General features: G+C 46.2%; 1 protein-coding gene across 1 annotated transcript in view; it reads left to right on the top strand.

Moving 5' to 3' along the window:
- Nucleotides 1-1616: 1616 nt before the first annotated feature.
- LOC103748719 (kinesin-like protein KIF19) overlaps nt 1617-14388 on the top strand; it is a 53611-nt gene continuing 40839 nt past the window's right edge. The window contains exons 1-3 of the mRNA XM_029555136.1: nt 1617-1703; nt 2392-2472; nt 8636-8746. Of these exons, the coding sequence (XP_029410996.1) occupies nt 1617-1703; nt 2392-2472; nt 8636-8746 (279 nt within the window). The remainder of the gene's footprint in view (nt 1704-2391; nt 2473-8635; nt 8747-14388) is intronic.

The raw sequence follows: 14388 nt of genomic DNA, 5'->3' as shown, positions 1-14388 counted from the left end.
CAACTGTAACTCCAGTCCCAGGGGATCCCACAGCCTCTTCTGACCTCCTTGGGCATTGCATGATGGGTGCACTTACCTACATGCAAGCAATACATGCATACACATAAAATAGAAGTAATAATTTTTTTTTTTTTTTTTTTTTTTGGTCTCTGATATAGGGTCTCCCTGTAGCCCTAGCTGGCCTGGATTCGCTATGGAGACCAGATTGGCCTCGAATTCACAAAGATCCATCTGCCTCTGCCTCCCAAGTGCTGGGATTAAAGGTGTGCACCACCACGCCCGGCAGAAGTAATAAATTTTTTAAAATTAAAAAATAAAAATTTTAAATGTACTATATTTTATTTGAGGTGTGCATGTGAGGGTCATGGAACAACTTGCAATAGTCCACTATTTTCCTTCCACCATGTGGGAGACTGAATTCAGGTCTTTAGATCTGGTAACAAGCACCTTCAACTGCTGAGCCATCAGCCCCAAGCCTGATTGTGTATTTACATATATATGTGTGTGTATGTATGTATTTTTAATGTTTTCTTGAGACAGTTCCAGGCTGGCATTGATCTCAGATAATCTGCCTGCCTCTCCTTCCCAAGTGCTGAGATTAAACGCTTGTGCCACTAGAGCCAGCTAATTAGTTTTCTTCTACCAGGAGTCCCAGGAACCAAACTCTAGGTTTGGTGGCAAATGCTTTCAACTAGCCATCTCACTAGTCCCCAAGCCTGGCCTTTTTTGGGATGGGGTCTCATATCCCTGGGTGGCCTGGACCTCACTTTTCCTGTGGCATAAGAGGAACTTACTTAGGCTAGCCTAACACTCAGAGAGATCCACCTGCCTCTGCCTTGAGTGCTGGGATCAAAGACCTGCATCACCAAGCCTGGCTCCAGCCTTCACTCATTACCTTGTGCGTGCGACATGGCAGGTGTAGTCTGTTTTGGCCTGATGAATTCACAGAGTAGGGTCATCCACAGGACTCTCATGGAAGAATTGACTCAGTATTGAAGCAGTAAATCTACCAGATCGGTCCCTAATCCTGTCCCTAGGTGTGCAGACTGAAATCAAAAGAAAGGGGCTAGAAATCCCACCAGAAACTTGCTCATCTTTGAAAGACATCTGGCTGGAATTGTTTCGTTTCACTTCCGCTGTTGCTGTTTGTCCCTTGGGTGGGAAGCCACAAAGTCTTAGCCTGTGTCAAGGTTGCTCCTAGGTAGAAAACAGGTGAGCCTTTGGCCAACCCTCTCCTAAGCTCAAGGTAAGAAGCGACTCCACACTGCAGGATCCTCTGATGGCTCTACCAGGTTGCTCAGCTCTAGAACGGAGGTTCCTGTGGCATAAGGGGAACTTACTTTACAGATGGGCCTGATGGAGCTCCTATGCAGATGTCACCTGGGAGGTCTGCTGCTTGGAGAGTACTCAAAACACCAGAGCTGTCCTGGCTGAAGAGACAGGTAGTGGGGGTGACACCAGGTTAGTAAATGAGCTCAGTGCAGGCCCAGCCCCAACCCTGGGGACTGAGCTGATGTCACCAGAGTGAGCCAGGAGCAGGGCGGGGCTGAGCTAGAACTGATCTTGGCTCCGACTCTACCAGGCTACCTGGGAGTCCTCCAGTCCTAACCTGCAGCATGCCTTCCCAACAGATCACAGACCCCTCCCCTGCTCAGAGCAGCCTGGCCCTGAGGGAAGTAGAGCCCAAGGACCAGCAACTGATGGTATGTACCCTGTCTTGTGTTCCCTGCCAGCTCCAGCCCCTCCCTGTCCCTATCTTCCAAGAAACTACAAACCCTGCACAGCGCATCAGATCTCACCAGCCCTTCCCAGAAACCAGGGTCCTACTTTCCTTTCTAGTGATACATACCCCGCCCCCATGCTTCTTACCCTGAGTCTCCAGACTGTCCTTATTCACTAAACTTCTTCCCCCAGAAAGCTCAGGGTCTGAGTCAGGACCCCATCTGGTGAACAGGCTTCATCCAGATCCACCTGCTAGGCCACGGGGTGAGCTGGCCATCTGTGGCTGGTTAAGGGAGCAGCTGGCCACATATCGTCTACAGTAAAAGCCCAGAGGACTCCCATTGACATCCTTAGACATGGTGGGCCCAGCAGAGTTCAGGGATATTTAAAGTACACAGGTTTCTCCTGAAAGTGCTCTTGGAAGGCTGGAAGATCTGGGTGTGCTTCTCTTCTGGTGGTGGCTTCAACAGGTGCTGTGTCACCTTGGGCGAGTTGCTCCACCTCTGTGTTCAGTGGGAGTGATGTAACCACAGATCACAGAGCCTTGCTACCAGGCAGGAAGAACTCCATGCAAGTGGAGTCGGAGTGCACAGGGATCAGGCTCAACTGCCTCATTGAGCTCTCCAAGACCAGGGGGCCTTGTTGACTCAGCTCGTGTCCTGTCCACAGGTGGCCCTTCGGATCCGCCCGCTCAACTGTACAGAACTGGAGGAAGGAGCCACTGTCATCGCCCACAAAGTGGGGGACCAGGTGGGCCTGGGGCCAAGGGGTATGCTGTGTCTGTGTCACATGCTCCGTCATCTGCTCAACAGATGCCTACATGAAGGCTGTTCTGGGGACAGGCTGAGATGGCTACGCCCTCACACAACTCCTTTTAATTTTTTACATTTTGGGGTTTTTATCTGTATATACGTGTGTGTCTGTCTGTCTGTGTCTCTGTGTGTGTATATGTGTGTGCATGTGCATGTGTGTGTATGTGTATATGTATGTGTATAGGCCAGAGGACAATCTTGGGTATTATTCCTCAGGAGCCAGCCACCTCGTGTTTGGAAACAGGGTCTCTCACTGGGATCTTGGACTCTTGGATCAGGGTAGACTGGCAGACTGGCTGGTCACTGAGCCCCAGGGATCCTCCTAAGGTTTGAATTTGTGCAGTGAGAACTCATGAAAGGGGAAAGAATCACAGTAAAAATGAAGCTCAATGGGAAGAGTTCAGTGTGCAGAAGCTGGGAGTGGTGGTGCACGCCTTTAATCCCAGCGCTCCCAGGTTTCCCAGGGAGATCCTGTCTCAAAAAGACCAAACCAAAATGAAGCGTGCAGAAATGTGCCCAAACAGAACAGTGACTACGGCACGTTCAGCATTGTGACCAGTCATGAGAGAAGATGCAACACAAAGTGAATTCCAACAGGGACTCCTAGGGAGCAAAATCAGGAATTTACTCTGTATGTACGTGCACTATGTGCATGCAGTGCTCACAGAGTTCAGAAGAGGGCATTGAATTCCCTGGAGCTGGAGTGACAGATGGTTGTGAGCCACCATGTGGGTGCTGGGAACCGAACCTGAGTCCTCTGCAAGAGCAGCCAGTGCTCTTAAGCTGAGTCATCTCTCCAGCCCCTCAAGGTAATTTTAATTTTCATTTCCCAATGGCTAAGAATGTTTAACACGTCCCCCTTTTTGTTCTGAGACAGCATCTGCCTGTAGCCACAGCTGGCCTGGAACTTGCTATGTAGACTAGGCTGCCCTCCATCACAGAGACCTGCCTACCTCTGCCTCGGAGTCTTCTTTTGAGAACCCTTGCTTCAGCCCTTTCGTCCATTTTTAGATTAAGTGGTTTATTTCCTTATTATTTATTTTTTGAGTTCTTTGTATATTCTAGATATTAGTACTCTGTCATGTATAGCTGACAAAGATTGTTCTCCTTTCTGTAGGCTGCCTCTTCCTTCAATAAATTGTTTCCTTTATAAATAGAGGCCTTTTAATTTCATGGGGTCCCATTTGTCAATAATTTCCCTTATTTCTTGAGTGTCTGGATTCCTCTTCAGAAAGTCCTCTCTTACTTATGCCCATATCTTAAAGTGTCCTCTACTTTTTCTTCCCAGGTTTTCAGATTTTCAGATCTTACGTTAAAGTCTTTGATTCACCAGAGTTGATTTTACACATTTTGATTTTTGTTGATTTTTCTGCATGTGGATAGCCAGTTTATCCAGCACCATTTGTTACAGAGGCTGTCTTTGTTTTTTAAAGATTTATTTATTTACTGGGGGCTGGAGAGATGGCTCAGCAGTTAAGAACACTGGATGTTCTTGCAGAAGACCCAGGTTTGAATCCCAGCACCCACATGGCAGCCAACAACTGTCTGTAACTCCAGTTCCAGGGGACTTGATGCCCTCTTCTGACCTCCGTGGGCATTGCATGACATGGGTGCAATTACATATATGCAGGCAATATACTCATGCACATAAAATCAAAATAATAAATAAAAAACATTAAAGATTTATTTATTTATTGTTTGTTTGTTTGTTTGTTTGTATATGTGTCTCTGTGTGCATATGTACATGTGTGCAGTACCTGCAGAGGCCAGAAGAGAGCATTCGATCCTCTGGAGCTGGAGTTATAGGCAGTTGTGAGATGCCTAATGTGGGTGCTGGGAACCAAGCCTGGTCACTTTGCAAGAGTAGCAAGTGTTCTTCACCTCCGAGCCATCTTTCAAACCCAAGGTTCTCTTTTTGTTTATGTTTTGTTGTTATTGTTGTTGACTTTTGAGACAGAGTCTCCCTGTAGCCCCAGCTGTCCTGGAACTCACTGTGTAGACCAGACTGGCCTTGATCTCACAGAGCTCCACCTGCCTTGCCCCCCCGAGTGCTGGAACTAAAGGTAGGCGCCATCATGTCTATCTATTCTCAACCTTGCTTCTTGGCATCTAGGAACAAGAGAGGCCTTTCTATTTTCTAGTGTCTTCTTCAATTTCTCTGACGAATGTTTTAAAGTTTTGTTAGAGCTACGCAGAGGCAGGTGGATCCCTGCCTGGTCTACACCGCAGTTCCAGGACAGCTGTGGCTACAGGGAAATCTTGTCTCAAAAACAAACAAACAAACAAATAAATAAATAAGTTTTTGTTTTGGAGGCCTTTCACGTCCTTGGTTTGGTTTATTCCAAGGCATTTTTTTTCCCTGAGGCTATTGTGAATGGGATTGTTTGCCTGATTCTTTCAGGTGATTGTTATTGGTATATAAGAAGACTGCTTACATTGTTGTTGTTGTTTATATGTATGATGTGTGTGTGGGTGCAGGTGTGTCACAGTGCACATGTGGAGGTCAGAGGACAACTTTATGAAATTGGTTCTCTAATTCCACCTTTACGTGGGTTCCAGGGATGGAAGTCAAGTCGCCAGGTGTGCACGGCAACACCGTTACCTGCGGAGTCATCTCACATGATTTTTGTATGTTAATTTTGTATCCTGCCACTTCACTGAAGGTGTTTTTCAGTTCTAAGAGTTTTCGGGTGGAGTCGTTAAGGACTCCTATGTGTAGAATCATATCATCTGCAAATAAGGATAATGTTCTCTGTAGCAACAATAAAAATAGTTTTCTGGGTCTGGCAAGATGGTTCTGCAGGTAAAGGCACTTGTGTGCAAGCCTGACAATCTGAGTTCAATTCCCAGATTCCACAAAGTAGCAGGAGATAACTGACTCCCAAAAGTTGTCCTTTGGGGCTAGAGAGATGGCTCAGTGGTTAAGAGCACCGGCTGATTTTGCAGAGGACCTGGGTTCATTTCTCAGTACCCACATGGCAGCTAACAACGATCTGTTACTCTAGCACTAGCACTGCATTCATGTGGTGGATTTACATATATGCGGGCAAAACACCCATATACTTTAAAAAAAATTTTTTTTAAAGTTGTTCTCAGACCTCCACATGTGTTCTGTGGCACACATGCACCTGCACTCACACACACATTTTTCATACTTTCTGGTTAGAACCCAATACAGCAGGTACTTTTTGAGCCCCCAGGGGTGTGTGCTGTGCATTGACTTATCACCCTTTGCAGCTCTGTAGTGGGCAGATTCTATTATCAGTGCTGCTTTACAGATAAGAACAGTGAGGCAGTGTCCTAAACCCCCACCTGAGTGAGTGGAAGAGCCAGGATGCGGTTTGAAATCAGGCTCCAGAGCTCTGGAGCCCACTTTCATGATCCATGGCCTCATGGCTTCCTCCCAGTCCCTACTGATCAGAAGGAAGCCCCTGGCTGGAGACCCATCCAAGAGAGTGTCACAGAGCAGGATGACAGAGGGACAGTTCATGTCCACCCTCAGCAGATAAGCAAACAGAGTCAGCTTATGTCACAGAGCAAATGCTGGCCGGAAGCCAGGGAGCCAGGGGAAGCTCTGCCAGAGCCTGGCCTCCCAGGACCTCGGTTTTCAAAGCTGAGAACAGAGGAGGCGCGACCAGCGATCACATGGCAGGACCCTCAGAACTGCCCAGCTGTGTCCCCAATTCCCACATTCCTCTCTGGTGCCCAGCCCCATGTCCCCTCCAGCCAGGGTGCATTCAGCCTCTGCCAGTTTCCCTGCCCCCCAAATCCCTGTAGAAGACTCCTTTGATCTCTTTGTCCCCAGAGGTCCTAACACGTTTGTTTCATAATATATTTATATGGGACCTACATGGCCCTGGGGACAGCCAGGCTCTCTGAGAAGTGGAAGGTGTGGGTGGAGGCTTTGGGACAATCCCTTTGTCTTCTCCTGTCCTGTAGGGTGAGCACAGCATTTGAACACACCTTTACTTTTACACTCTAACACAGAACTCTATAGTTTGCACAGCCTCCTGTGGTGCCTGCCATTGGTTCTTGGGAGGGTCCGTCACCTTGTGACCTTAGTGGGAGGCTGGTGCTAGTCAGTTGTTCATGCACGGCAGGCTGCCCTTCTCAGGCTGTGTTTGTCTGAGTGACATTTACGTGATTGCAGAGCCTGATGGTAGAGGACAGTGCATGGTAAGGCCCTGGGCATGTGATAGAGGGGACACTGGCTCACAGAGTGAGTGAACACTGTCGGTAAAGTGCTTGCTAGCAAGCTTGAGGACCTGAGTTTGGGCTCCAGGTACCCACATAAAAGACTGGTGTGGCTGGGTGTGTCTGGATGTGGTGGCACATGTCTTTAATCCCAGCACTCTGGAGGCAGAGGCAGGCAGATCTCTATGAGATTGAGGCCAGCCTGGTCTACATAGTAAGTTCCAGGGAGACCCTGGCTTTTTTTTTATTGAATTTTTGTGTATTTCATGCAGAAAAATCATCTTTATATCCCCTTCCCTTTTGGCACCTCCCATAGCACCCCCTACTGGAGTTCATACATTCCATCATTTGTGTTAAGGCCCATCATGTAAAGTTAGTGTCCCCAGATGTCCCTCAGTGCAGGTTCGTCCACTGGGATCTAGTCAGCCTATCTAGAATCCCTCCCTTTAACATCTGCTCTTCCTCACCTAGCAATTATCAGCTGCCAATAATTCTTTGACTGAGATTGGGGCCTGCTGCTCATTTCCACATTTCTGTGCTGGGTTTTTGTCTGCTGAGTTTGCATGTATCTTGTGTATGCTGACACAATTGCTGTAGGTTTGTATGAGAAGGGTCCCAGGAGCCTGTAGGACTGTTTCCGTATGGTCATGTACCTCCTCCCTGGCTCTTACCATCTTTCCATTCTCTCTTCCACAATGGTCCCTAAGCCCTGGATGGGTAGATTTTGATATAGGAGTCCTGTCCAAGGACCCACACTCTGCAGACTCTTATTCTCTGTGCTTTGGCCATTTGTGGCCTTTTGTGTTCCTGGGCCTCTGTTGCATGAGGGAGCTTCACTGATGAGAACTGAGAGATGTGTTAGTGTTCTCTTCACCCCTTGTTTTATGTTCCGTGAGCCTTAGATGTAGAAGTTGTATCCTAGATGTGCCACTTAGACAGGCAATTCACAGACCATCTCTATGTGTGACCAGTTGTAGAACTATGTAATTATCTCTCTTGAAAAAGAAGCTTCTTTGATGGGTGGTGACTGGGATACTTGTCTATAAGTTTAAGGATCTATATTTTGCACATAGTAAGAAATTACATTTGTCTAAGGATGTGACAGTCTTGGAGTTTTCTCTAAGATCTATCACCTACCCAGCTATGTGTATTTGGCTAAATTTACAGTACCACACATGAATTTCTTCCCACTGAGTGGGCTTTAAGTCCAACTCGGTAGCTGTTGATTACCCTGAGATATGTGCCACTACTGCACCAATGTTGTTTGCTGTGCTGGCCATTGATGTGGTTTTTAGGCCCTGAAGCTGGGGTTGGACCATTGATTGATGCTCTCCCTTACCAGCTTGTGTGGTGCTCTCCAAAGCTATGAGAGCTAGCCTTCAGGGGAGGCGGCTTCCAGGTCAGTCCCAGCTCCATTGCTCCAAATCCTGTGCCTGAAGTCTGTCCTGTCTTCAGCAACAGGGGGGAGACCCTGTCTTAAAAGAACAACAATAGCTGGGTATGGTGGCGCACGCCTGTAATCCCAGAGGCAGGCGGATCTCTGTGAGTTCAAGGCCAGCCTGGTCTACATAGTGAGTTCCAGGACAGCTGGGGCTACAGGGAGACACTGTCTCAAAAAGACCGAAAAAAAAAAAAAAAACCCAACAATAAATTTCAGCAGTTAATCTAGTAACAAAAGGAAAGTAATATACTACAGAATCAGAAACAAAGTAAAGCAACATTTATTGCAGTGGGAGCCCTCTATATATAGGGGGGGGGGAGGGGGAGGGAGAGGGGGAGGGAGAGGGAGAGGGAGAGGGAGAGAAAACAAATGGCAGCTGTTCCTGGCCCTGCCCTTGCCCTGGGTGTGACTAGGGTTCTTGAAGCTCTGACCTGTCTTCCCTGACCCTGTGTCTTGTTGCTCCCAGGTGGTTGTGCTTATGGACCCCAGTGAAGACCCGGAGGACCCCCTGCGTGCACACCGGTCCCGAGAGCGCACTTTCATTTTTGACACAGTGTTCGACCAGCGCGCATCTCAGGTGTGTACCCCCTTCCTACCTTGACATCCCGGGTGTCATCTGTCTCATCTTTCCTTTCTCAGGGTCTTCCTGAGCAGCAAGGAGGTTGTGGGCAGAAAGCACACATCCTTGAGGTTGACTGTGTGGGGATGGGCACAGGGCACATGGACACACCAGGCACTGGCCACAGCCTTGGGGGCTTCTCTGGAGTTTGTTTACCAATTCTTTCATTGCACATGTGGAAGGGATAAAGCCCAGGTCTGCCCACATGGCAGGAGGGCAGGGGAGAACCGAGCACATTTGTTTAGCAAGCACCACATGGTGGCCAGCAAGGGCCTCTCTGAGGAGGGACATCCAAGATTGGGGCCTGCTCCTCATTTCCACAGTTCTCTATCACAAGGACAGAGGCAGAGGTCTAGGTGGAGGCTATAGCATGTAGTTGTGTGATACTATTCCTAGGGAGCCATGAACAAACATGTAGTCACCCCAGGCAGGGAACCAATGACAGAGTAGAGTGACAATACCACCAAAGTTAAAGTCCAACTTGGTGAACCAGTGAGCTATTGGCCTTGCTTGCAGGAGAATGGGTGAGGGGTTACTTACAGGAGCAGAAATGACTCAAAGACAGCTGCATCACCAAAGCCCACCCCAGCATGGGTGACAGCTTGGGAAAACTGGAAACCTGGAGAACACTGCACAACTACAGGCAGCTGACAAGTTGGAGAGTGTTCTTTCCAGGCAGCTCAGCTGGTGTGAGTGTCTCAGCAGTCCTTAGGGCTTATATATGCTTGGGGAGGGAGGAGCCTAGTGAACCTGGTCAATTTCAGGAACTTCCTGAAGCCACCGAACTGTTACTTCCAGAGCTTAAGGAGCTTCCCTGTTGGATGGAATACTTCACCTCCCCTTAGAACATGCTGTGTCTTAAGGAGCGCTTCCTTCAAAGACAGAGATTTATCTCAGAGGAAATTGCTGTCCAACAGTACCTATCTCACAGACCTGGCCCCTGAACCTCCAGGTTACACAGTGAGCTGCAGCACTGTGTGTTTAGACCCTGAGTTCAGCCCTGCTTCCTCCTCATGCCTCATGTTGTCACCACCCTCCATAAGGACAGGTGGCGGTGGCACATGACCCCCCCCCCCAGTCACAGAAGAATGGCAGAGAAGACCAGATTTGAACTGAGGACTCCTGAAACAGGATGTCACAGCACCAGGGTTGAGGGGTCTAACCCAGCCTGCATCCAGGTACGTTCCTGTCCTACGGCCCTGGTGCTCAGAGCCAGTCCTCTCACTTTGTTTTTAGACAGAGTCTCATTATGTAGCTGAGGCTGGCTTCAAACTCTCATTAGTCCAGGCTGTCTTGAGCTCCTAATCCTGCTGCTTCAGCCTCTCCAGTGCAGGGATTATAGGTGTGTTTCATCTCACCCAGCAGACTCCCCACTTCTTTTTTTAAAAATATCTTTTGAAGCCAGGCGTGGTGGCGCACACCTTTAATCCCAGCACTTGGGAGGCAGAGGGAGGTGGATCTTTGTGAGTTCAAGGCCAACCTGGTCTACATAGTGAGTTCTAGGACAGCTGGGGCTACACGGAGACCCTGTCTCAAAAAGACAAAAAAATTTTTTTTTGAGTTTTTGTGCATTTCATAATCAAATTTAGACCCCCTCCCCCTTCCGCACCCCCATAGACCCCTCCCCAGATACCATGCATTTTGTCATGTATTTTAAGTCCTTTCCAGTCAAGCATTTGTACCCAGATGTCCCTTGGTGCAAGTTCACCCACTAGAGTCTAGTCAGACTGTTTAGAGTCACTCCTTTAAAGATCTTTCCCTCACCCAGCAGTCATCAGTTGCCAATAGTTCCTCCACTAGGGTTGGGGCCTGCTGCCCATTCCCTTCATTTCTATGCTGGGTTTTTGTCTGATTGAGTCAGCATGGGTCTTGTGCATGCTGTCACCATTGTTGCAAGTTCATATCAAGTTCCCAGTGACCTGAAAGCCTCTGTTTCCTTATGTTCATGCTCCAGCACTTACGATCTTTCCATTCCTTTTTCTGCAATGGCCCCGAGCTGTGGGTGGGTGAGGTTTAATATAGGAGTCTATCCAGACATGTGTACTCTGCAGTCTCCTAGTCTCTAAAATGCAGCCAGTTGTAGCCTTCTGTGTGCATTGTAGGAGGACGCTTCACTGGTGAGACTTGAGGGACGGATTAGTGTTCTCTCTACCCCTGTTCCGCTATGTTCCATGAGCCTTAGGTATAGAGGTTCCACTATAGATGTATCATTTAGGACTGGGCATCTCTCAGACATATATTCTCTGTGCGTGACCAGTTGTAGAACTCTGTAGCAGCCTCCATCTGTTGCAAAAAGAAACTTCTTTGATGAGTGGTGTACAGTGTACTTGTCTGAAAATATAAGGATTCATATTAGCATACAGTAAGAAATTTCATTTGTTTAGAGATAGGGTTTTCTCTAGAATCTATGACCTCTCTGCCATGTGTATGTGGCTATATTTACAGTGCCACCCATGAGTTCCCTCCCACTGAGAGGGCCTTAAGTTCTAGACAGCTGTTGATCACCCCCTAGGTTAAAGTGCCACTTCTGCACCAACAGAGATAGATTGCATAGTGTCCTCTAGAACTATGAGCGCTTGTCTTCAGAGAGGAGATTTCCAGGTTGGTTCCACCTCCATGGTTCCAATTCCTGTCTGAAGTATGTCTTCTCTTCAGCAATAGGGTTTTACCTTCAAGTTCTGGGAGGCGATCAAGAGCTGTGGCAATAGCCTGTGTTATTGTGGGAGTCCCCTGGACTACCCTGACCAATAGCTCAGAGGGAGGTTTCTCCTCTCTGCACTGTGCTTCTTGTTATACACACATGCACTCGTGTTCAGGTATTTTATGGGGGGATTTTGAGTTAATGTCCCTCTGGCTTTTTATGTCATCTAAGCTTTATCTCTCTTCTCTCTCTCTCTCCCTAACTACCCTCCTTCCCTCCCCAGCTTAAGTGCCCCCGTTTCCCATCTCCTCTATGATAGGAGAGTTCCTTCTTTCCCTCTACCCCCATGGTTCTTTGTATGTCCTTTCTTCCTCCCTTCCCAGTTGAATACCATCATTTCCCTCATTCCCCCCTTGGTAATATCTGTTCCCATCTATCCCCCTCTTTCAGGCTCTTTCCATTTACCTCCGTGCTTCCTTTCTATTTTTCTGGTTCCTGCCGCTGCATCAGGGTATATACTGACATATAAGGGACTGGTGCTACGATCTGCAGATTGAGTCTGTGTTACTGGTGTAACAGTCTTCAGTTCCATCCGTTTACCTGCAAATTTCATCTTTTCTTACTGCTGAGTAGAACTCCATTGTGTAAATGTACATTTTCATTACCCATTTGTCAGTTGAGGGACACTTAGATGGTTTTCATTCCTTAGCTATTATAAAAAGAGCAGCAACAAACGTGGATGTACAATTATCTCTACAGTAGGATGAGTCCTTTGGGTATATGCCAAGGAGTGGTATAACCAGGTCATATGGTAGATTCATTTTTTAAGAGCTCTCCACACTACTTTCCATAGTGATTACACGGGTTTGCATTCCCACCAGCGGTGGATGAGCTTCCTCTTTCTCCACACCCTCACAGCATTTGGTGTCTTTTGTTCTCTTGATTTTACTGGGGTAAGATGGAATCTTAAAGTAGTTTTAATCTGCATTTCTCTAATTACTCTAGGATACTGAGCACTTTTTAAAGTGTTTCTTAGATTTTTTTTTTTGGAACAACTCAGCAAAATAAAATTCCAGTTTATTGTTTGACATTGTTTCACACATATATCAAATAGGCAAAAAAAAAAAAAAAGAAAAATAGCACACACACACAAAACGAATCCAGCAACTTCACAGACAAAAAGGGAAATATTTGTGCCAGTACCATGCTGTTTTTATGACTATAGCTCAGTGAATAAAGTTTGAGCTCTGGTATGGTGATTCCCCACAGCATTGTTCTTTTTGCCCAAGATTGCTTTTGCTATCCAGGATCTTTTGTGATTCCATATGAATTTTAGGATTTTTTTTCTAGCTCTGTGAAGAATGTCATGGGGATGTTGACTGGCATTGCATTGACTCTATAGATTGCTTTTGGTAAGATTTCACAATATTCTACCAATCAATAAGTACAGTAGGTCCTTCCATCTCCTGGTGCCTTCCTCTATTTCTTTAAAGATTTAAAAATTTCATTGTAAAGATCTTTAATGTCTTTGGTTAGGTTTATTCCTAGATTTTTTTTAGGCTATTGTGAGTGGGAGGGTTTCTTTGAATTCTTTTTCTGATTGCTTGTTGTTGGTATATAGAAAGGTTACTGATTTTTGTAAGTTGATTTTGTAACCTGCCACTTTATGAAAGTGTTCATCATTTCTAGGACTTTCTGGTGGAATTTTGGAATCTTTTATATATAATATCTTATCATCTGCAAATAGTGATAGTTTGATCTCTTTTTTTCTGATTAGTACTCCTTTAATTTCCTTCTCTTGTTTTATTGCTCTAGCAGGAGTTTTAAGCACGATATTGAAAAGGAGTAGAGATAGTGAACATCCTGTCTGGTTCCTGATTTTCATGGGAATGCTTCCAGTTTTTCTCCATTTACAATGATGTTGACTGTGGGTTTGTTGTATATAGATTTAATTATGTTGAGGTATGTTTCCTACAGTCCAGTTCCCTTTAGGACTTTTATCATGAATGAATGTTGGATTTTGTCAAAGACCTTTTCTGCATCTATTGAGATGACCATGTGGTTTTTGTCTTTAAGTCCATTTATATGGTTTATTACATTTATTGACTTATGTATATTGAGTCATTCCTACATCTCTGGAAAAAAGCCGACTTGATCATGGTGGATGATCTTTTTGGTGTGCATCTATATGAGGTTTGCGAGTATTTTGTTGAGAATCTTTGCATCTATGTTCATTAAGGAGTTGGGTCTATAGTTTTCTCTTGTTTTGTTGTGACTTTACCTGGTTTTGGTATTAGAGTGATACTGGCTCCATAGAAGGAGTTTGGGTGTTCTCCCCTTTTTTCTGTCTTTTTGAATAATTTAAGAAGTACTGGTTGTAGATCTTTGAATATCTAGTAGAATTCTGCTGTGAATCCATCTGGGCCTGGGATTTTTTTTTTAGTTGGGAAGTTGTGTATTACTTTTTCAATGTCCTTGTATGTTAAGGGTCTGTTTAAGGTGTTGGTCTCTTCTTGGTTTAACTTCAGTGGTTCCCATGAATTTAGAATTTCATCCATTTCTTTTAGACTTTCTTTTCTCTTTTTGGGGGGTCTTTTTGAGACAGGGTCTTCCTGTAGCCCCAACTGGCCTGGAACTTGCTATGTGGATCAGGCTGGTCTCAAACTCACAGAGACCTGCCTCCCAAGTGCTGGGGTTAAAGGCATGCACCACCACGCCCTGCTTCTTTTAGATTTTCAAATTTAATAAATTTTTTTTATGTGTCTGAGTGTATTGCCTGCATGTATGTGAGTACACCCATGTTGTACAATGCCACAGGGATCAGAAGAGGGTGTTGGATTCCCCTGGAACTGGAGTTAAGGATGGTTCGTAGCCACCATGTGGGTGCTGGGAATTGAACCCAGGTCCTCTGCAAGAGCAGTCAGTGCTCTTAACCACTGAGCCATCTCTCCAGCACCTA

The sequence above is a fragment of the Nannospalax galili genome, unplaced genomic scaffold (genome assembly GCF_000622305.1).
Source record: "Nannospalax galili isolate Female #2095 unplaced genomic scaffold, S.galili_v1.0 scaffold664, whole genome shotgun sequence".
Classification (NCBI taxonomy): Eukaryota; Metazoa; Chordata; class Mammalia; order Rodentia; family Spalacidae; genus Nannospalax; species Nannospalax galili.
This window is presented reverse-complemented; position numbering and strand designations above follow the sequence as displayed.